Source organism: Rhinolophus ferrumequinum, chromosome 2, assembly GCF_004115265.2.
Source record: "Rhinolophus ferrumequinum isolate MPI-CBG mRhiFer1 chromosome 2, mRhiFer1_v1.p, whole genome shotgun sequence".
Taxonomy (NCBI): Eukaryota; Metazoa; Chordata; class Mammalia; order Chiroptera; family Rhinolophidae; genus Rhinolophus; species Rhinolophus ferrumequinum.
The window spans coordinates 101,962,373-101,985,747 of NC_046285.1; the positions used below are offsets into that span (position 1 = coordinate 101,962,373).

General features: G+C 50.5%; 1 protein-coding gene across 1 annotated transcript in view; it reads left to right on the forward strand.

The window, feature by feature from the left end:
- The first annotated feature begins 879 nt into the window (after positions 1-879).
- The window catches only part of SIM2 (SIM bHLH transcription factor 2), a 51,162-nt gene continuing 28,666 nt past the window's right edge, over positions 880-23,375 (forward strand). The window contains exons 1-4 of the mRNA XM_033127425.1: positions 880-1,659; positions 10,993-11,075; positions 14,087-14,176; positions 20,848-20,956. Of these exons, the coding sequence (XP_032983316.1) occupies positions 1,485-1,659; positions 10,993-11,075; positions 14,087-14,176; positions 20,848-20,956 (457 nt within the window). The 5' untranslated portion in view covers positions 880-1,484. The remainder of the gene's footprint in view (positions 1,660-10,992; positions 11,076-14,086; positions 14,177-20,847; positions 20,957-23,375) is intronic.

The following is a 23,375-nucleotide window of genomic DNA, read 5'->3' on the forward strand; positions in this document are numbered from 1 at the left end:
TCTCCAACTGCGCCTCCCTATTCCAACTGTCTCCTGTCCCATCACCTTGGCCCCCATCAGTGCTCCCCGGGATCCTCGCGTGGCGATCCCTGTATCTGAAGCGACCTCCCCAGCCCGTATTCCCCCAAGTTCCGGCTCCGCTGGGTCGAGCTGTGGGAGCCCAGGCTGGGGGCCATGTTTCCGCCGCCGCCCTGGTGGAGGCCTGGCCGCTAGGCTCGGCTCTCCGGCCCCCTCTCGGTATGGCCCGCGCGTCCCCGCGGCCTCTAGCCCCTCTGGGTAAGGCGCTCATCTCCTTTCGCTCCCAGGTTTCCAGGAGAGAAGGGTCACTTCCGAGTCTTCCCTCACCCTTTCCTGAGACGGGTAACGGGGGGGTCGGGGGTTCTTCTCTTCTGGTCTCCCGCGCATTTGGCTCTCGAACCTGCGTGGGATGGGTGAGGGCGCGGGACCTGCGCGGGCTCGGAGGACTCGGTCATTCCCCGAAGGGCACTTGGACAGCGGGACGCGCCACCTCCCCGGCCCTGGAGCCACAGAGGAGGAGGTCTCGGGATCCCTCTCTCCCTCCTTCTCTCCTCCCCGCCGCCCTTCCGAGCGCCCAGGTCACGAGACCTGCTTGCAAGAGCCGGTCCCCGCCGCGCGCCGTGTGCACTCACCAAGACTTCCTCGAGCCCGGGCTCGCGCCGGTCTCTCCTGGGAGAGTCCCTGGAGGCAGAGACGCGGAGGCGCGCCTGTAACTCCCCGGCCGCTGCGCGGTCGGGAAGCTAGGTTCGCCGCCCCCGCCCCCGCCGCGGTCCCTCCCCCCGCCCCCCTCCCAGGGCCCCAGCGGCCCAGTGCTCCGCCCGAAGGCGGGTCCGCCATAAACAAACGCGGCTCGGTCGCACGTGGACCGCGGAGCTGCTGTACCTCCCGACAGATCTCGGGCTGCGGGAGCCGCGTCTCCAGGCACCGGGAAATCAGGGAGGGCAGGAGAGCGCGCCCGGCCCGGCCCCAGCCGCGTCCGCCCCGGCTCCGCTCCTCTCCTCTCCCGCTCCATGGCTCCGCGGCCGCCGCCGCCCACGCCGCCCTCCACTTCGGAGGGGCCTCGGGGCAGCGGGTACGAACACTCGGTCAAGGACTAAACTGCACAGCCGACTCCTCGCCGGCCCTTCTCCATCCCCTACCGAGAGCAGAGGCGCGGGAGAAAGCAGGAAGGAAGGAAGAGCGAGAAGAAACGAGTGGGAAGTCGGGGCTCTGGTCGCCGCGGGACAGTCCAGCCGGGAGGAGGCTGCGCCCGGGGCGGCGTCGCTGGGTTGCACGGAGCTCCGGGGCTGCGGCTGCGGAGAGGCGTTCCGGTGCTTCAGGCCGGCCCCGCGCACCTGCCCGCGGCCCGCGGCCCAGACTCTCCTGGCCCTCGGTAACCCCTTCCCCCAAAGCCACCGCTGCAGCCGGAGCGGGGCTCCGCGGGCCTGGAGCACGTCCGGGTCTAATATGCCCGGAGCCGAGGCGCGATGAAGGAGAAGTCCAAGAATGCAGCCAAGACCAGGAGGGAGAAGGAAAATGGCGAGTTTTATGAGTTGGCCAAGCTGCTCCCGCTGCCATCGGCCATCACCTCGCAGCTGGACAAGGCGTCCATCATTCGACTCACCACGAGCTACCTGAAAATGCGCGCCGTTTTCCCCGAAGGTGAGGTAGCCGTGGGCGGCTGGGAGCGCTGGGCAGTCCGAAGGCCTTGGCTCGAGACGGGAGCTGGAGCTGGACCCGGGGGGCCACCTCAGCCTCCCGGGCAGTGCCAAGTTGTCTTGGGGAGCCCGCACTCGGGGGGATTTAGCTCCTGCTCTAGAGAGGGGCCAGGGCCTTGGAGCCCCGGAGACCAGACCATCTCCTGGCCCAAGGCTGAGCTGGGTGGAACCAAGAATTATTCAATGAGAGTGTTAGTCCATTCTGGCTGGCCTTCTTTTCTTTTTTCATTCTTTAACTCTCTCTTTTACTTTTTCTTTCTTCATTTCTATCTATTTTTCTGTGGAGGGGAAGCATGTGCACCCCTGTGTGGGGTGAAGAACGCTTGCTGCTTCCAGCTGGGGTGTGGGGTGAAGAACGCTTGCTGCTTCCAGCTGGGAGAGAGTGGAGTGCACCAGAGCCTGGGTTCTGCAGGCCCCAGCCTGGAGCAGGGCACTTGTGGGGGGCCTGGCCTCAGACTGGGGCCTCTCAGACCGCCTCTTCTCAGCTTGCCTCCCTTGGGGCTGGGACTTGGGCGGTCAGGATAAGAGAGAGGGTGAGTTGGTGAGCCCAGCCTGGGCAGGAGAGAGGGAGAAATAATTAGTTCAAAAATGGCAGGCAGGCCTAAATACAGTCTCTTTTTATCTGGATTGGAATTATAAACCCGGAGGGGCAGGTGCTATGGTGGGCAAGGGTCTCCGAGACCCACGGGTCCAGCAGACTTGCAGTGGTAAGAAGTGGTGGGGTGCTTGGACCGACATTCCCTGCCAGCACTCGGCCTGTGGGTGACCGGCAGCCAGGCTGGGCGCCTCTGAGCAGCAGGCTGGGGGAGGCCTGGTCACCACAGTATTTGCTTTTGGTGTCCCGGTGATTTTGAACCAATCTCCTTGCAGCATATCTGTCCCCTACCAGGGTCACTGTGGCCTGGCGCCAGAGATTGTGACACTTGGCCTGATGGGTGCCCCAAGACCTCCTGTCCAAGGATCCATGAGGGCTGCTGCATTGGCCTCTGGAGCTCCAGAAGCTGGCTCAGGAGTAGGGAGACAGCATCAGCTGTAGGGTACCGGAGGGTCTCTGCCGTGAAGCTACAGGTGTCCCTTTCCCTGGAGGACGGGAGACTCCATTAAAGGCAATTCCCCAGCCAGGTGATCAACCCAAAGTCTGTAAGCTCAACATTTTGCAGTCGGCAGTGTTATTTGTAATCGTCTCTGGGTCTGGAGCTGCACTTTACACCATGTCCCCAGTGGAGCAGGGGGAGGGGGCTGTCTGCCAGCGCAACCTCCAGCTCTGCAGCGTGGCTGGCTGGTGAGCCGAGGGTGCCGGAAGCTGTGGCCCGGGCTCTCTTATGCCTCTCAGCTGGGCCGGACAACCTCTGGGCGCTTTCCTTCTGATAGCAGGAGCCCGTGACCTGCCGGCTAGAGCCCAGCACACATTCTTTCCCTTTCCATCCCTCATCGCCCAAGGTGCCCCCTCCTCCAACCCCTTTCGCTGGAAGCTGTCCTCCAGTGGTCACTATTTATCTGCCCGAGGGTGACACCTCCACTGGAGAAGCAGAGGTGATTCCTCTGCAGCTGAAGGTTCAGTGAAAATTAAAAGAGAATTAAGTTTGATGCTGGCCAAATCTTTCCCATCCGGGAAGGAGTGGTGGTAAGTGGTTTGTTCCCATGAGCTGTTTCTTTGTCCAAATGGTACAAAGCAGGTGTGGACCAGATAGGGCGCACACCTCGCCCGCCCCAATTGGAAATAAAAATGAATGAAGAAATGATCCGAAGATTACATGATTTGCAGCCAGTGATTTCAAATAAGCCAGAAATTAGAAAGAGAGGTCTAGAGAAAGAGGGCTAATTGAAAACCATATGTTGTTTGGGGGATTTCCAGGAAAGCCTGCTAAAAATTGGGAACTGGTGGGTGTACTGCTTCTGCAGATATTTAAACTGGGTCTGTGCGTTCTAGCTCTGGAAAGCGAGTCTCCAGGCGTGTGGGCCCAGAATTGCTTGGCTCAGAGCCTGTTGCAGGAGGGCTGGCTGGGGGTACAGGCCTTGAGCACCAGGCCCCTGTACTTTGTACACTAGTGGCCTGGTTGAGGGGCCGCCTATGTGTCTGCAGGAGTGACCATTGAGGTTGGAACTCTGGGAAGGTCTGAGAGGAAGCTGTTTGGCCTTGGAGTTTTGGAAATGGCCCTGAACCTGTGGGAAGTCGATCGATAGGGGACCGGGAGGAGGTGGTGGTCCCGTGCTGGCTGTCCCGAGACGCTGGAGCAGGCAGTGGGGGAGCTGGCCGGGAGGGGTGGACAGACAACCTCTGGACTCTTCTTTGTGCTCAGAGGCCTCTGGCCTGTAGCTCTCGGGGCAGCAGCACCGTTTCCAACTAAAGCAGTCTTGGGGCAAGAATTGCGAAGCCCGGTCCTGGGAGAGGAGAAAGATGCATATAGAAAGAGCTCAATTATTCAAAATTACTTGCTCGCCCCTCTGGTAGCTCCCAAGGGCGAGGCGCGGAAGCGGACCCGTAATTGATTTAACCTGTTCTCCGGAACTCGGGTCTGCGCTGGGTGATGTGGTATGGGATTGGGATGGGGTCTGGGAGAAACGCCGGAGTCAGGACGCGAGCATTAGGCAGGTTTTAGGGACAAGGCGGTCCTGGGCGGCGGCCGGAACTCCCGAATCTGCCGGGTTCTTGCCCGCGGATGGAACCGATGTGCCAAGCGCCGCCTCATTATTCCATAGCCCCAGAACAGGCGGGATCCCTGGGAGAAGAAGGATCTAGGATTTGGGGCGTCAGAAAAAGAAGGAAGCACAGGGATCACCAGCCTAGCCCTTCACACTTGAAGAAATTGAGGCCAGAGAGGAGTGGGTCTTCTTGTCCCACACCCAGGGCAAAAGCAAGCCGTGGCTGCCTTTGTGCCGCCTGCTCTCCTGCTGTGCAGCAGCAAGCCCCCCCCCCCCCCCCCCGCCCCCATCTCCTTTCATCCAGAGCATGTCTGGGGCAGGAGGAGCGAAAGAGGAGCCACCAGGAGTCCCTCGCAGGGACAGAGAAAGGCGCCCGGAGCCAAGGTGGACACTCCAGCCTGAGCCAGTCTGTAGGCTTGGGGCTGCTGGAAAGTTTTACAGCCTTTCAAGGCTCTGCTCTGTCAAGCTGCCCCGCTAGACCCCAGTTTCCTTGTCTGTAAAATGGGCCCATTAGCAACTCTATGGCTGCGCAGGATTCCTGGGATCACTGTGAGGGCTCTGGAGGTGCAGGTGAAAATCTAAGTATTCTTAAGGCAGTCATTCCATCCTGGGAGCTCTCCTGGGAAACAATGTTTCCCGCCATATTTGACATCCAGTGTCTCACTCGTGGACCGCTGGGACTCAGTGCCCAGGCTGGAAAACCCGCTGTTTCCTGGACCCCCATGTTTTTTCCCCCTTTAACAGCGAACTAAGAAGTGGGAGGTAGATGGGCAGAAAAGAGGGCAGGCGAGCAAGTCTACCTTGGGAAGTAGACTCAGAATTAAACACTTAGTGAGCTAACGGGTAGTTGGGAAGGCCGGGTACACACAGGGCTGAGGGAAGCCTGCCATCTTTGTAGTGTGGCCTTCCCTTCAGAGGTGGGGGCACTGTGGAAACACAGAATCCCCCTGGGTGGGCAAACTCTGCTGCTTTCTGGCCACAACTGCATGGTGACCACCCCAGGCAGGACACAGGGCAAGTTCACCATCCATCCGGTGGTCTACACTGGACTTCAGAAGGTGGGAGAGATTTCAGGGCTGCAGGAGCTCCAAGGTCGAGGGTTAGGTCCCTTCCTGAGAGTAGTGAAGGATTTGAACGCTCAGCAGAGGGGCAGAGCATGGAGTTTTCCCAGGGCCCTTGCACACAAAAGGCTGGCAGGAGGAACTGACCAGAGGCCCCACTTCAGGAATGGAGTTGGAAACTGAGGCTGACTTTGGAAAGGAGAACAGAGCCCCCCTTCCCACACTCCCAGACCTGAAGACCCAAGACAGGTGTGGGTGAAAGATGGGGAAGGGCCTGGAACACTTATTACAGTCATTTACTTAAAAGAAGTGAAGACATCATTCACAGATAACAAGAAGTGGGGTTGGAGGCCTGAATTATGCCAGTGGTGGGATTTGTCTGCGTGTAGATTCAGGGAGGGCCTCCCCTGCAAACACACACACACACACACACACACACACACACACACACACACACACACACACACACACACACACACACCCTAGCACCATGAGGAGGAGGGGCTGTCCTAGAAACTGTCAGAATTGAAACGCTTTGATTTAGAGGGTTTGATGAGGACAGACATCTGTAAACAGAGGTGGGGTTACAGGTCCTTTCTGTGCTGCAGCCCGAAATAATGTAGATTTTTAAAAGTTAGACTTATTTTTTAGAATAATGTGGATTTTTACACCCTCTCCCATCTCTACTTGGAAGCGGGCCAGGCTGTGCTCCCGAGTCCAGGAGGGCAAGCTCACAGTTGCGGAGCTTGCGAAGGGAGCTTTCGAAGGGGCAGTGGCGAAGGGAGATCCAGGGATGCGGAACCCTGACGGTTCCAGGCGAGGAACTGGAGTGCGCGCACCGCAATTCAGTCCCCGGGGGCCAGCGCCCAGGACCGGCCCGGGGGCGCGCCAAGGCGCCGAAAGGAAGCCGGGTCCCGGCGGCGCTGTGTAGCCGCTGAGGCTCCACCGCATCCTTCAAGATCTACGCATCGCTCGTTTGGGCTGCGGGGGCCTTGCGTCGGTTGTCCGAGCACCGACAACGCTGGCTAGCGGCGGGGCAGGACCAGGCTGGAAGCCCCCTCCATTCCCGCGGCCAGTGGCGCGCAAGGCCTTCCTGGGGCGCTCCACCTACAATTCCCTCACACTCCCTCCCCCGGGCCGCGTTGGGAAAGGGCGCAAGGGGGGGCTTTCCAGGGACCCGGGAGAGAACGAAGCCTTCCGAGGCGGGCGAAGGACTGAAGTGCGCAGAGGGGCCCTGGGACCGTGACGATTTACGAGGGTCCGGAGTCGAGGCAGGAGGCTTACAGGCGCCAGCTCTGGACTCTTCTAGAACCGTGAGGCGGGGGGAACAATCTCTCCACATTACAACCTTGCACAGGCTCGCAGCCTGGTAGCCCTGAAAAGAGCCCTGTGAGCCTGTCGCCCTGTGGGTGGTCATGCACTGAATTCTGGGTGGTAAACGCCCGTCTTGTGTGACAGGCGTTAGACGCTGGCTCCTTTGTATGGGGAGAGGAGAGATTGCAGTGGGGAAGAGGGCCAAGCAGCCAGCCAGTCCTTACTTCCCCACTGCCCCACACACCCTTCTTGATTTTGGAGTGGTTTGCAATCAGGAAGTGTGACCTTGGGTCCTCAGATGGCCCACAACGTGCGAGAGGCCACGCTCTCCACTAACACACCCCCTCCCGGGAAGAGGGGTAGTAATTGGGGGTGGAGAGACAGAGGAGGGAGCTGGAGGCAGAGAACGATGGAGTGGCAGAGCACAAGAAGGCTGGACCAAGGTGGTGGCAGCTACAGCAAGCACAGAGGCCTTCCGAGAGAATGGCCTGTGCGCTTAGCTCCTTTAATCTCCCAACAACCCCATTTTAGAGGTAAGAAATAAAGGTTAGCGGTCAGTGCACTTGCTGGAGATCAGACCATCCAGACTGGCCCAGCTGGCATCTCAAATACAGGAGGGGGAGACAGGAGGAGGAGAGACCCCTGCGTGTCCCCGAGGAGGTGGGGGGCTCCAGAGGGTCTGTCCCCGTTTTTCACAATCCCAGAGCCAGTTTTCCAAGGAAGGGTTGGGGCACAGTCATGCCCCAGTTATATGCCCCATTTAATTATGGTAAGATCCATATGAGCAGTGTTTTTGTTACTGGTTTAGATACCCAAGGCTGCGCTCCGGGAGGTGTGAGAGCTGCTACGTAGCCATCCTGGGAGTTCTTATCAGAAGTCCAGACCCTTTCTCCAGGGCAGGACTCACTGGTTACTGGCCATAGTGAGTGGTGCTCCTGGGTCCAGAGGAGAGAACAAATGAGCTGCCTCCTTTCGGTCTCAACTCATGTGTCCCCTCATCTGAGAGGGACGACACTACTTCACAGTGAGGGCACCCCTCTACTAAGTCCCCTTCCCTGGGACTCTACTAAGTCCCCTTCCCTGGGAAATCCTCTTATTTGTGTGGTCCCATATATAGATAGCTTCTGTGGCAGGAGAGCCTGGTGGAGTTTAAACTGAACAGCCAGCTGAGTGTGAGTACCAAGGTGCAGGCACCCACAAACCCTGGAAGGCAGAGGGGGAAAGGGGATACCTGGCTCCTTTACCCTCTGACATAGTGGCTGACCTTCCTCCCCCCACCTGGCCATCTGCATTCCCAGTAGCAGGGAGTCACCAACAGATTCCTCTGCTGACACGTGTAGGGCAATGGGGTTCCCAAGCGCCTGTGGCTGCAATCACTAAATGGGGGGCTCCCAGGATCAGGCAGGGCAGACCGCCAATGGCTGTTACCCTGGAGGAGCTAAACCCAGTCTTTTCTTACACCCCTCCCCTGGTGTTTCAAACAAATAAAGCCCTTTGTTAGGTCAAGATAAGGGCCACACGCACAGTGCCTCACTTTTTCGGGAGTATATATAGCTCACAGTACCAAGATGATTTTTTTGGTTAAAAACCCTATTTTATTTAATCTTTGCGTTCAGCCCAAAGTAGTTTTTATGGGCCTAGTATAAAGGCCTCATGCACAGCAGTTTCTAATGGAAGAGCTGGCAGCGCCATCCACCCGAGGGACATGACACAGGGGCAGGGATGCTTGAGGGGAACGTCTCACCATCCCCACCACCTCCCATTAGGTCAGGAAGGAGTGTCCGGATCAAATCTTCTCTGGAAAAAACGGAGGCTTCAGGAGATCACAGGAAAAATTATATTAATCATGTAAGAGAACAGGCACTCTGGAAGTATCTGGGTATTTGAATTACATGGAAGATTGTCCCATGTACCCACTGCCCTTTTGCATGTGAGGCCAGAGCCTTCAACAAGATTTTTAGGAGAGCCAAGCCGGGGAGTCTGGTCTGGGGGTCATTCCCAAAGGTGCAGATTTCCTCGGGCCACTAGACCGGGGCCCTACAATAAGCCAAGACCAGGAGGCCACGCTCACTTTCCCCACCAGGGAAAGCCAGGCCAGGGTGCTTTAGGCCAAACCTGTGAAAGCACCCAGGAGTAGGGTAAAGGACAGTTACCAGAGTGTATCTGTCCATTTTCGGAAATCAGAATTCCTGGGTCTTTATTAAATTCTTTCTTCGTTCACACCCCAGGGCTTTTACATTTTGGTTCTTCCCGTTTCTGTTCAACGGAATACCCCCGGCCACTGCCAAGCCTGCTGTCTGAGTGTTGGGGAATGACGACCTCCCGGTCAGAGCCAATGGCCTGCTAGTATGGTCACTGCGGTTATCCTTGCCAGAGGGAGCCTGGTGGGCACTGAGTTCCTGAGGTTCCAGAGAAGCCTCTGTCCACGCGGTGGAGGCTTAGGTGCTGCGATCACATCTGGGGCATTGGGATATGTGAAAATTAGCCACTTCCTTTTGGGGAGGCCAGGATAAGCCCCTAATTCCTAGAGCCCAGGATGAGAAATTAAAAGTCATCCCTTTTTAGTTGTCCAACAGATTTGGCAGAGAGAGGTCTCCAAAGCCGCGGGGGGGGGGGGGGGGCATGTGCTCTGGGCCAGGGCAGCTCCCTCGAGCTGGGGGTGCGTTTCCCACCTCCTGGGGTCAAGACCACCAGAAGCCACGGAGGCTGGGCTCCTGCAGGGACAGTGGGGAGACCCAGGGTTTCTGCACAGTGACTCTCAGTCCAGTCAGTCGCTGCCACCCTTAGAGGGGCTTTGTGATCCCAGGAATCGTCCCGGAATTAGCTGGGGCTGGGCGAGGTTCCCCGCCCCGAGTGCCGGGCTCTGGCCCCGCGGCGCGCAGCGGGCAGGGGGCCGGTGTGGCCTGCAGTTCACCAGGGAGGAGGCAGACGCGCCAGCAGGGCCCACAGCCGACCCGGCACCGGTCGGCGCCTGAGGGTGGGCGGCGCTCGAGTGGGCCTGAAGTCTGGGGGCGCGTTTTTCACGAAGGGGAATGGGGCTCAGGCTGAAACAGCGGTCGCTGGCCTTCGCCATCGCTCGCCTGCGGCCGCAGCGCTAACTGGAGGATAGCTGGCCAGGCCCCCAGCGGAAGGACTCCAGGAACCGACTGTGGGTTCTATCGGGTGGCGCTTAGCGCCGCCACTTCACCTGGCTTTCCTATTTCCTCCAGCGCCTGCAGAGGAAAGCCTGGGACCTCCGGGGTCATAGCCGCTGAGCCAAGGGCGCAGGAAAGGAAGGCTCTGCTGGACAGGGCGACCTTTCCGTGGGTGCGCTTTCTCAATACTGGTGGCCTTCGTGGAAGCGATGGGGAGAAGCAGGAGGCCTGGGGGAGCAGTTAGGAAACGGAGGGGCTGGAGAACCCCAAATATGTGACAACAGACACCTCCCAGTTACTGCCGAGTATAGAGGGGGCTCTCACCGCCTTTGGCTCATCCCCTCCGGCCGGTAGCGCGTTTGGAATTTGCCCTTGGAAAGCCCCCGGGTAAACCGTTCCCAGGCTGCAACTCTTGGATTGGAAGCCGGGACGGCGCACCCGGGGCGCCTGTGAGGGCTGGGGAGCCCGAGGGGAGTTCTGTGAGGTTGAAAAAGACCTTCCTTCCTCTTTCCCTCCCTCCCTCCCTTCCTTCTTTCCTCCATTACTCCCTTCCTCCCTTCCTAACTTCCTTCCTTTTTTTTTTTTTTTTTTTTTTTTTTAATGCAGGAAAAGCTGCCACCTGGACGGCGAGGGCTTTTCGTCTGGGCTTCTCCGTCTTTGGGAAAATGCATAGTTGCGGGCGATGCGGGGCAAAAGAGGGAGGGTTCTTGGGGGAATAGTTATGGGTCAAATCAGTATCCCGGTTTAGCTACGAGGATGGCCGATTTTAAAGCAGATTAGATTACTTTGTGGCGTTTCAAATAAAACGGCAATTTCAGAGCCGTGAGCACGTGGGTGACCTACTCGAGCTATAGGCCAGGCAGGCTCAGTGCCCTCCGGGGCCCTTGGACCCAAGGTCCCTGCGGGAATTTCTCCTTTGGCCTTTTTCTTTTTAATCGGGGGCAAAAGGGGAAGACGGCGAGGGCACAGATGGTGGCCTGCCGGGCCCGAGGGGGCGGAGAGGGAGGCGCCCGGGACTCCCTGGCGGCCAGGGTGCGGTGTGCGGGGCTTCCATGCGCCCTGCTCTGCGCCTCGGCATCTGGCTGGGCGCTGAGGCTTACAAGTTTGCTTTATTCCCCCATCCAGGTTTAGGAGACGCGTGGGGACAGCCGAGCCGCGCCGGGCCCCTGGACAGCGTCGCCAAAGAGCTGGGGTCGCACTTGCTGCAGGTAGGACCGCTGCGCTAGGGGAGGAGCGCCGCGCAGCCAAGGGCGGTGGCTGGCGCAGGGGTGGGGCTCCATTGTGACCCCGCCATTCCGGTCTCGAGGTGTTCCTCCCCAAGGAGCTCCGGATGGATCCAAAGGCCGCCACTAGGCTGCAGAGGTCGCCGGGAGGTGAGAGGTAGCGCCCAGACCTCCGGGCAAGCGGTTTCCTCCCCCGCCCGCCCCCCTTCTACCCTCAGGGCAGGGACCAGTGTGGACTCGGCTCAAAAAGAACAACTTAGGGCCGACCCCTCTCCTCCCCTGCACCTCGAGACCCTCAGCTCCAGGATTCTCTACCCCACGGCCGAAGGCCGCCCCTGAGCGTGCTGTCCTTTTCAACGTTACTTCCTCCAACAAACTTTTATGGAGCCCTTGCTCTGTGCCAGACGCTGTGCCCCGCTCTGGAGCCAGAGAAGGAACGATCAGGACGCTCTGAGCTGGAGTAGGGCAGCTCTAAAGTTTGACAATTTTGTGTTTGGAAGGGTTGCAATAAAGGACAGCATGAGTAATAGACTATTAATAGTTGCCATTACTGAGCGTTTACTACGGGCCAGATTCTGTTCTAAACCTTACTGTATCATCTCGCTTCACCACTCACCTGAATGGGTTTTATTTTTAACTCCGTTTTTTCAGAGGAGTAAATTGAGGCACTGAGAGGTTAGCAAGATGACTTAGGTCACACAGCAAGCAGTGCAGCCGGGTTCAACCAAAGTGGTCCAGCTTACGACAAGGTGCGGCCTTCGGGGTCATCCGGCTCACGGGAGGGAGCCCTTGCTTGATTTGTGGTCAGCCGCGTAGCGCCGCCATCCGGGAGCCATTCAGCCCGCGGTTGCTAAACACCCCCTGACCTCGGATTTCGCCCCTCAGTGTATGGGGCGCTGGCGGGGAAACCGTGCGCACAACCGGCCAATTTCAAGTCGGTGGCTGGAGCTAGATGGGGACAGCAACGCCTCAAGTCTTAGTCTTTCAAATGCCCTTTACAGAACCTCATCAACGACCCGATTCATTCCCCCCTCACGTCATTTGTCTCTGCCATCAAAAAATGCCTACCGAGAGCTATTTTGCATTTCCTCCCGCTATTTTGTGTTTTCTTTAAAAGAAAAAAAAAAAGTTGGCGGCAGGACGCAGTGACTTGGGTCGGAGTCAGCCACGAGCTCCACATTTCGAAAAAGCAGATCGTTTCAAAACTCTTTGCCCCAAATGTCCTAGTGTGATTTATTTTTTAAAATTCGTGCTCTGGGGAAGAGAAGATCCAGGGAACATTCGAAACCTGAAGCTTTTACAATGTAAAGCCAACGGTGCGGCAGCAGGGCAGTTGGGTAATGGTGCTTTTGGAGTCCTTCCCGCGCTCTCTGCACTCTCCCCCTCTGCTCACCTCCAGCTCCGTGCACGGTATTTTTTGCTGGTTACACACTCCTACATATTATAAGTGGCACTAATATCAGGGACAACTAAGTGCCCGCAAACTCCAGGGAAAACCTGGCAGGTAAAGTCAACATTCTCAGGTTCATCCACTGTACATTTCTTTAATTAATTCCGCAGTGTGTGTGGGGATGAGTGTCTTTGCAGTTAATATACATGCAAGCTATGAAGGCATACCCAACATTTTCCGTTAAGAATATTATTTTTAGCTCCTGCTGGCAACTTTCAGAATTTGATTATGATAATTTTTCTCTTGTACTCATATGGCTCACTGTCAGTGCTATTTCTTTAATGATTTTGGAGTTAAACAAGAATGCAAAATGTGCCAAAACGTTTATAAGTTTAGAAATTGCTGTATAGTTTATATTTTTGTAACAGAGTTTAGCTGGGAAAATATTTTGTGGCTGAATTAGAAATGTGAAAGTAAGGCTTCTAATCAAGATGTTGATTTCAACCTCAGCTTTGGGAAAGGTAATGATCGTTTAGCTGGCAAAGAATTTTTGCAGCAAAACTGTATTTGAGACAGCAGAATGTAAGGATATCTTTCAAGTTTCACTTCTACTACATTCTTTTTAGGCCCCCCTCCAAAGAGGAGGCAGATTTTAAAAAAACCCAAAGGTAACCTGGTTTCAATTACATGGCGTAAAAATAGAATTTGTGGCCAGAAATTAATTTGGAATATTTTTTACGGGGGCAGTATTGTGGGTTGTATGGATCTTTCACCAACTTTATTGCTTTTCTTTGGTTCGGGATCTAAAATATGAATGGGTAAATAAAATGCACTTTTCTTTTTCAAAAATAATTTAGTCTTTTTTATCCTTGCCACATATGAATTTAACCAGTACCTTTTTGTTTGTCTTAATTACCGCTTATAATGTTACGTTATTTTTTTGAGGACTAGCCAACTTAGGCAAAATCAGAATATCATTTAGGTAGTTTTACTTTTTCAGAATTCATACTTTTTCTCCTTGAATTTTGCAGAGGTTATTTGATCTCTTGCAAATTCAAAATAATTCTGTAGACATAGTCTATTCAAATAACCTGGTATTTTCTTTTCTGGAGAGTGGTAGTGATCAGAATTTATTATTCAATGGTACTTACGGGTAACTAGAAAATTGTGGCAAATAAAGCATATGTCGTAGTGGTATAAACACTGCCAATTATGACATAAAATGGTCTATATAGTGGTAGATTGTCCCCTAAGTACCACAGAACTCCGGATTTGTGCTAAGTGCTAACATAACCCCAACAATAAAGCTGCTACACTTAAACTGGGTATGATAGGAATTCTCAAACGTTTGGCATGCCTTTTGGGATGTGGACGTAAGACTGTTTTTAAAGTGCTTCAAAAGCATTCGAGAGGCTGGTGAGGGAAATAGACCTTGAGTGTTGTGACTTACAGTCCTTATGGCCCGGGGCTCTGTTTTTCACGTTTGATAAATATCTGTTGATGATAATATTTTATACGTTCTTCCATCCCAGTGACAGTACAATTATTAGATTTAACTTGAATGTATAATGATCATCTCTTACCCTGACACTTTTTTTTTTTCTAGACTTTGGATGGATTTGTTTTTGTGGTAGCATCTGATGGCAAAATCATGTATATATCGGAAACAGCCTCTGTACATTTAGGCTTGTCCCAGGTAGGTAGTACCTATTTTTTTTTTATTGGGTAGTACTTAATTTTACGTGCAACCAAAATATTAAGTGCTGGTGGGTCTTTCCAGCCTTACCCACCTTGAAAATGAGCCTGTTCAAGCATCTGTTTTTGTGTATGAACATAATCCAAAATTGCAAAATCTTCTTCTTAGACCCTCCTACAGGCCTTTTCTTCTCCGTGTTACGTTTCACTTTTTTACTTTCCTTTTCCTTTGCGGTTAATGGCTGGTATATCTTTGCAACAGTCAGCCTTGTTCTGAGATTCCGTTCGATAGCCTGGACTCTGCCAATACTGGAACACTCTCTGCCACTAACGAGAGCTTCACAAAGGGAGACTTTTCAGTCCACACTTGATGACCTGCACGTGGTATTGTGAGCCGCTGTGAAAGCGAGAGGAAAACTGATGTAGATAGAACGTGGATTTTATGCAGACTGTGTGTGCTTTGGGGAGAGAGAAAGGGGCAGATTTATGAGTGTTCACATGGAATTCAGGGTAATTTTTCCTGAGTTTTTCCAGTTCAGTGGACATTTCAGTAAAGCATTTTATATGCTTGTGATAGAAACTCATAAAACTAAGTTTACTACTGTTTTGCACAGCAAGATCCTGGTTTCTTTAGAACATTTACATATTACTGATTTTTCTGGAACCATTTTCTTAAAAGGGGTTCATCCCCTAGAGAAAAGAGGTTCACTCAGCTTTATCTATCATGGTCCAGCTGACGGTTTGGTGGAGAATTTGGCTGCAGTCTGGGCCGGTGGCCAGTGGGTCCGGATGGGGGGAGCCTAACTGATTGTTGCCATTCACATTTCTGGTTTAACAAGTGGGGATCATGGTTCTAAAAGTCACAGTTTTTATGCATATAGGGACTAAGTGTTTCTTTACATTGTGAATTATCAGAGTGCTCTTTTTCATCACACTAGAATTAATTAGATACAGGAAATGGGCTCCCAGGAGGCATGGGAATAACCTGTATTACACCAGCCTTCTCATGTAGTTAAGCCAAAATAAAACATGCCAGTTAATGTGGTTTGGGTTTTCTCACCGAAAAACAATATTACCAATTTGCAAACCTGCATCTGATGCATTTCTTTTCTTTTTCTGCGTAGAATTTTTAAAAACTTGTCATTTGTTTACAGCCGTCTCTTCCAGTGTGTGTGATTTTTTATCCCTGTGCTAATGCATTTCTTGTGCAGTCTTCTAAAGTGAATTCTCATATTCAAATTGTTCAGTGTTTCCTTTTCCCTTCCTCTTCTCTTCCTTTATGAAACCAGGTCTCCTAAATAAGATTTACTAAGACGTGGCTCTTACACCTATGTGACTCATGGAATTAGTGTACTTGTAGATTGGGAAATACTGTTCTGAACATGAAAATTACTATTTTTCATATTTTCCAAAGTTGTTATTCTTTGAATTTCCACCTGGTCCTATTTAGAATTATTTCAAACTCTTTAGTTGTATACAGCCTGGTTTCTACTCCTGGCTTGGTCTGTGGCTGATTGACCTTGATCAGATTACTTAACTTTTTCAATTATAATTTATAAAACCTTTGATCAGTCACAATAATGTCACAAATAAGACAAAACAGTTCATATAATTTTAAAATGACTGGCCAAACATATTTTAGAATAGGTAAAATCACTGTTATGGAATATTAAACTTAGTTCTGAGCTCCCTAGCAGTCAAAGTGAAAAGGGAAATACCTTCAGTTATATGGTTTTCATGGTTCGATAGGGCAGGTACTTAATTTCCCTGAACCATAACTTAAATAAGAAAATAATGCCTGCTCTACCCCTCTTTTAGGATTGTGGTAAGAAACAAATCAAAATGCCCATTTTATGTGACTTATAAACTATAGGCAGCTACACAAAACCCAGGCATCACCACAGTTTCATTAGTATTGTACTTAAAATAGCACAAAAGTTGCTTCAAATAGCGTCCTTTGGTGGGCAAATAAAGGGCTCTTAGTCATGTGAAATGTCCTAGCACATCGTGAGGCACTGTGTACATACCAGGACATTCCAGATCATTCCACCAGGCTGCTAAATCTAGCATCCCGCATCTCTCTTGCAGTTATTTTTCTCTTTAATTAAGAGCAGCCAAAATATTGGCTAGGTGACAAACATGCCTCCTCTTCATGATTAATTCCACAAAAGGAAATCTAAGCAGAATCACAATTAAAATTATATTTTCTTTTGTATCATAATTTTGAAAGGGGAGAGCATTATATACTACCACTTTCCAAGAAAGTTATAGAGATGTCTTTTGTCTATATGTTGCTGGGAGAAATGTCAATTAAAAAAAAAAGATAAGTCAAACTGTGCAGAAGGATTGATTTTTTTTGTTTTCTGATCTCTCGGCAGGACTGTCTTAGTATTAGTCTTCAGTTACAAAAACACTTTAATACAGACGTGAATCCTTGCTAGCCTCTGGGGAGTGTTCCATGCTGAACTATTTAAATAAGCAACAACAAACTTTTCCCTCAAACCTGCCTCCTGTTCACGATTAAGTCCACAGAAGGAATCTAAGCAGAATCACAATGTGTATTTTTGTCTGTCTTCTTTACTTAAATAGTAAAATAAAGTATTGAAAAGGATGTCAAATACCCCAACTTCTCTTTTTAAAACATATTTTGCACCTTTTAGATTATTTTTATTAGTAGTAAAAAGTCATGCACATATATCAAACGTGAAAATTTTATTAAAATAGGCTTAAAGATTTTTTTTTTTAAATCACCGGAGACAAAAATGTTAATAAAATTTTACCCAGTAGTCAGAGTAACCTTTTAAACAAGTTTTCCGATGAATAACGGTAGTAGTAATAGTTTATATTTACGTAGCGCCTTTCTGTGTTCCAAGAACTTTCAGTTACTCTCAGTGACATTATCTCATTAAATAATGACATCTTTCACATGAATTCAGGGTTAAACTCTATGTTAGCCACTCCTACGGAACACAAGCCCCTTTCCTACGTTTGCCATGATTGTGTGATCATTCAGGGCAAAGTGGTGTTTTGGTTTGTTTTGTTTTTAACCTGCACTAGCTAAATAACTATTTGAATCATCTATTTGAAGGGGCAAAAATGATTATCTGTTATATGCCCATCTCAATTCAAAGCGTTTTATTAAACTTAAAAAAAAATAAGTGTTGCAAGAAGAAATCTGCTTTACATGCAGAGTTATTAGTTTATTTTTGCTTTTAAATGAATGAACATAGAAACTTGATGTCAGATTTTCGAACCAAAAAATGACAGAGACAACCACAAAATGCAAGTTTTCTCCTCAGCCCACAGTCCAAGTGTTGGGAAATAGAGTCAAGCTTCTGGCTTGAAAATTCTGTTTAATGTATACACATATGCATAGAACATAATAATCCATGTAGACAAATTTATATCTATTTGGAAGAGGTAGAGTTGGGGAAGCACTCTTTATTCATCAAGTTTATTAAATGATTTAGTACCATGGTGTTTTGGTTAATATAATTAACATAACATATTTGAAGAAGGAAAAAATCTCTATATACATACCTGCTATGTATTTCCTCAAACATTTTAAAGTATCCTTGTGGTTTAAATTTCCTTACCAACGTTGCATACATTATATAGCATCTAGGTAACTAATATACATTTTCCAATAAATATAGATATGTATGAAATAGCTGTTCCTGAGACATAGAAAGGAAACCAGAATATTTGAGATTGCAGCCGGAACCACAACTATAAAAATAGCCATAGCGTTGTTTGGGGCCATAAGACCTAATCCTTTCACTTTTGAAATAAAGAGAAAGGACAGCGTTTCATGTTTGTTGACATAACTTGAACCCTGAAACCCAAACCATCTTATTTTAAAATGCTTAATTTACCATAGTCAGCAAAACACCCAAAGCAAAGTAATGTGCGTTTTTAGAGTACTGGGTGACTTTCCCCTTCCGACCCAGAATACATCCATTTAGTGTGTATTTATCCTGTGTAGTTTTCTTGGCAGGAAGAAAAGCTATTCAGCAAAACATAAAAAAGCTCTTAGTAGGAAAGCAATTCATTTCGTAGTTACCAGGGTTTTACCAATACTAAAATATCACATTGAGGGTCTGTTTTAATAAGGCTGATGTATGAGACCTGGGGAGTTTTATAGCGAAGACCATAATTTTTTTTTGAGGTAGTCACATTTCTTTCAGCATTCAAAAGCACGAATAGATATGTAAATACAGGAAACACCGTGTCAACCATAATTTTGAGTCAAGGTCAGCACTGTTTTATCATTCCAAAATTTGTTCTTTAAAAACATTTCCGTTATTTGAAGACTGTTTTACTTCCTAGGCAGCCTTCGAGTTTTATAATTGACCTGAATAGTCAGAAAATCAAGCCTTTAATTCATGGACCTTCACTCTTGTCATTCTCCAAACATACAAGATGAGAATGGGATCTTTGAAAACAGATGAAGCTATTTTGGGATTAAAATGCAAATGGAATCCCTATTAGCACAGATGCAAGTCTTTTTGCAAGTATATGAAACTATTTCTCTAAAAAGACACTAGTTAATTTTTTCTAAATAAGATCCTGGAGCAAATCAGAATTATCAATGTTCCCTAAAAATGAGAGTAAGGGAGAACCTGTAAGCCAATACAGACACAAAAATTCTGTCATTTTAAAATAAGTCGTTGAAATTGTGAATTAAAAAAATACCTCCCAGGTTTATTAGCCTTTCTCACTCTCCACCTGACAGCTTCACAAGGAATCTCTTTGGCTGCTCTCAGCGGAAAAAAAAAAGAGTGTTCTGTCCCAAATGGTGACTTAAATGTTGCTGGTTTACTTACACTTTGTAAGGATTAGCAGGAATGACTTCAAAGAAGAATGTTTAGTTTTTATCACTTATTTTTTTAATGAAATCATGTAATAGGTTTTTTTTACCTAGGCAAATATCCATTTGGGTCATTAGGAAAGTGCTAGGTTTGGGAGGTGGATAAGGAGGGTTTCTGTAATAATTGCTCTGTTTGCATAATATTGGAAAGAAACATTCTATGAATAATGCAGAAAATAGAATTGTAAATGCCGTTTTAGGGACAAGATTACTTAGCAGACCAGAAATGGAATTTGTTCTGAATAAAAAGGCAACTCACATATCTTAACAAATTGGGAGAGCTGGCTCAGAAATTACTTCACCTCTCCGTGGCCCTTTGGTCCCAAGTAAAGAGCTGGTGGCCTTGATGCTAATTTGGAACGGTGGAGAAATTCTCCATTAAACCCTCTGGCTGGGGTTGTCCTGTTGCGTGAGGTGGCACAGTCAGGGCTGCCCCTTTGCAGGAGATCACATCCTCTGTGCTCTGATTGAGAGCAATGAGCCTCCCAATGAAACACGCGGTGCAACACACTTAAAAATAACAAGGGGTGGTTAGGGACAAGGCACTCGCAAGCCTGCCTTTGCTCTTTAGCTTGCCCTCTGCCCTTGGGCAGGGCTGAGAAAGAGTTCTGCAGACCTACCCAGGGTTCTTTGCCATCCAAGGGCATTGTCTCACGCACTTTGAGTTTCTTCCCACACTGGGCTGTGGTAGAAGAACCATCGCTACCCTGGGAACCCTGACCAATACAAGATGCACTGATTCACTGTTTCATCTCTAAAATAGGATCTACCCACCTCTGCCCCGAAGGCTTCTCTGATGGTGGTAGTTTCTAGAACATTCTATGCCATTGCCCATTTCAAGATGGGTGAGGGGGCCCAGGTCTTGAGACTTTCTATCATCCTATCATGGCACTTGTATTTGGGAGAACACAGAAAACTTCTCAGGCATAGGAACTAAATCACTAAATCACTGGGACCTCTGTGTAAAGATCATAATGATGATATTTTCCTGGAGCTCCCCCTGCCCCCTGTCCCTGAAAAGCAGGGCCTTGTCCAACGTGGACATGGCCTCTAGGCCTGCTGAGGTGTCCTCTGTGGGGTGTGCCCGGAAGAAGGTGGTGTCCAAACCCAGGGTCACGTTGTTCCCTGGAGTGGGCCCAAACCCTCCTACAGGTCACGCAACCACCTGGCCGCACCCATGGGCAGGACCCAGGGGATTAGCACAGTCAACTGGACTAGGAAGGCCAGAGACACGTGTCTGGCCACGTGAAAGTTCTGGCAGAGGCCTGGCAGAGGGGCAGAGCTGCCAGGAGAAAGGGCCTTTTCAGGGTGCAAGTTTTCCTCAAGTGCAGTGGAGCCCATGGCCCCTGGCTCTCCGCCTCTGAGTGAATGAGGCTCTCCCGGGGACCACACTCGGGACACGTGGCTGGTCTCCCAGCCAGCCAGTCCCCTCAGGCAGCAGGAAGCACGGTTCCGATCTGTTTTAAGCGATGTCTCCTGTATGAAGGATGCTGCAGGCCATTAGGGTCACCCACCTCCATGGCACGCCATTGTCATCCTTCACTTTCCAGCTCAGGACTCTTTCAGCGTTCAGTTCAAACCTCTGCTCTCTGGCCTTGTTGGAAAGTGTGGGAGACAGTTCAGAAGCGCTGTTTGAGAAAAGACCCATGTTTCTGCGCTTGGAGAAGGTGGAGGTGGTCGGCAGAGATCAAAGTCCTGTCTCTGGCGGGTGTATACCTGTGACACAGGCACCTTACCGCCCCACCCCCCATCGCGGGCACTCCTGGAAAGGATTTCTGACCCTCCCTTGCCTTCTGCCGCAGGTGGAACTCACAGGGAACAGTATTTACGAGTACATCCATCCTTCCGATCACGACGAGATGACGGCTGTCCTTGCAGCCCACCAGCCTCTTCACCATCACCTGCTCCAAGGTATTTATTTCCTCCCGACGAAAAGTAAGCAGAATGAAAACAAGGTGATGCTTTTGGATGTGACCTAGGTGTTTTGTTTCCCAAACTGCCATAGGGAAGAGTGACTAGGGCTGCCCAGCCAGGCCTCCAGCAAACACCCAAGTGGGGATTGGCTTTACGTCTCTGTCCTTTAAAGCAGTGCTACTGATCCCCTGTCAGGAGCTAGAGACTCTGATAGATGCTGGGAAGGAGATAAAGAAAAGTGGTCAAAGGCGTCTCCCCTAATGTGCTCTTGGTTTGGCCTTCCGGTGACACAGGTCTAGACCTGGGCTTCTTCACCAAAGGGTCGGAGGGGAGAACTTGGGGTCTGTGAAACTGCCTGGGGAAAATTATGTTTTATCCCTCTAGTTGAAATTCAGCATTTCCTGTGCGTATAGGTTGTAGACAGCACTGTCACTAATACCTTTGCTATTTCGAAATTTGAGTTCTGAAGCCTGCCACTGGAGCTCGTTATTTAATGTGTTCATAGAGCAGCACATTTGCAACCCTCTCACCACTTGTTTTAATATTTTGATAACTTTTTCGATACATTTGTAATACATCTATTCGTAATCTCATGTATTTTATTTTATGCACTTTTTAAAAATGTTATTCTGAGTGGAGGTCTGTAGGTTTTGTGCTGTGGCACAAGTCAGTTCAGAAGCCCTGGCCTCACTGGCCTGGCTCCATCTGAGGGCACGCTCCTCCTTCCGACAGTCCCATCCCATCAATCAATACGTATTGATTGGGTCCCTACTGACTTGTGCCACAGCACAAAACCTACAGACAGACAGGGCGTGATTGTTCAGTAAAGGATGTGGACACATCCTTATACAAATGACACCTTAAGTGACAATTGCAATTCATGCTTGGAGGACACAAAAGAACTTATTCCAGGGCCCCTGGGCTTGTCACTCCCTTTGACAGGTCAATGAGTCCCACCAGCCTGTTGACCAAACATCTCCTGTCTGCTTTAGACTTTGGCGTCCCAGCTTGGCCAAAACTTCCCAGTGGGAAAAATGACTCTGAAGAAGTAATTTCTATCAGAACGAGGGCTAGGAGAGAAAGTCGCACCAGAATCTAATTCTTTCACTGGGGGGTCGTTTAAAGCTGGACAAAGACAGCAGAAGCCTTAGAGAATTTCTCCAAATGTTGTGTTGTTAATGTTTTAAAAAATTACACAGTGTGTCAATTGCATGGGGATGGGCTTTGTCCCCTTGGCCCTGGTTCCATTCTACCCTTGCCTGGCCTAGCTTTAAAAAAAAAAAGTGCTTAGAAAGTGACAGCACATGAGTCTGGGGAATATCTTGAGTCCCCTCCACCCCCAGTTTCCATGGGGTTCAAGTCTGAGGTGTAGCAACTGTATGAGAGGAGAAACAAAAGCGTCCAGGAGAGGTGGGGTCACCCACTGATGACTTCCACGGCCAGCCGAGTGTGCAGGGTTTGAGGTTCACAAGCGCTCGGTTTTCTCCCCAACGTCTCGTCTGCAGTGTTGGTGTTCTGTGTCTGAACTGGCCCCGTTGTGTATAATAATTGCGTGAGAAATGGGCCTTCCCAGAACTTATCAATCCGTGGGTGGTGATGTTTAGACCTGAGCATGCTTATCTGGCAATGGCATAGACAGGCACTCACATGAGAGGGAAGCCTGATGGCCCTTGGACCCAGCCTGCTGTGCAGAACTGCGGGTGAATATGGCAGCGTCTCCAACCCGGGGGAGAGAGGGCCTCGGAGGCGCTGCCCCTACCTCCGCCAGGCAGTGCCCTCAGGGAGGAGCGGGAGGCCGCGCTTCCAGTCCTAGTGGTAACGTTTCTTTAAAAATTAATTTATTAACCACCACCAAATGGCTGTTTACGTAGAGTGGAGTGACCTCGTTCTCACCCAGGGGCCGGACACTTTATCATTCGTGCCTCAGAGAGCTGGTGTCACTCACCAAAGCAGAGGGTGTTTCCTTAGGGTGTTTCATTTGCCTTTGCAATAGTGAGGTCAGAGATTTGTGTGTGAGACCTGCAAGAGGAAGCGAAGAAAGGCTTTGGCCCAGTCAGAAAAAGGGTGGGGGGGGGAGAGTGAGAGCCAGAGAGAGAGAGAGAGAGAGAGAGAGAGAGAGAGAGAGAGAGAGAGAGAGAGAGAGACCTGTCCAGGGCTGTCCGTGAGGATGAAAGCTCTGATTTGGCCAGTGGGCCTGTTGGGTTCTGTGCCCCACTCCATGTTGCTGGGCAGTCTCAGTGCCCCTGGGCATGGCTGCCAGGAGGTGCCTGGGGCTGGCTCCCTCTGCCAGGGGAAGCGGCTGTACTCCTGACTTTTCCTCAGTATCCGCTCCCCTGAGGGAAGTCAGATGCTTCCGGGCCCCCCTCGCAGAGTCAGGCACCTGCCCCAGCGTTGGTCAAGGTGATTCTCCTGGCAG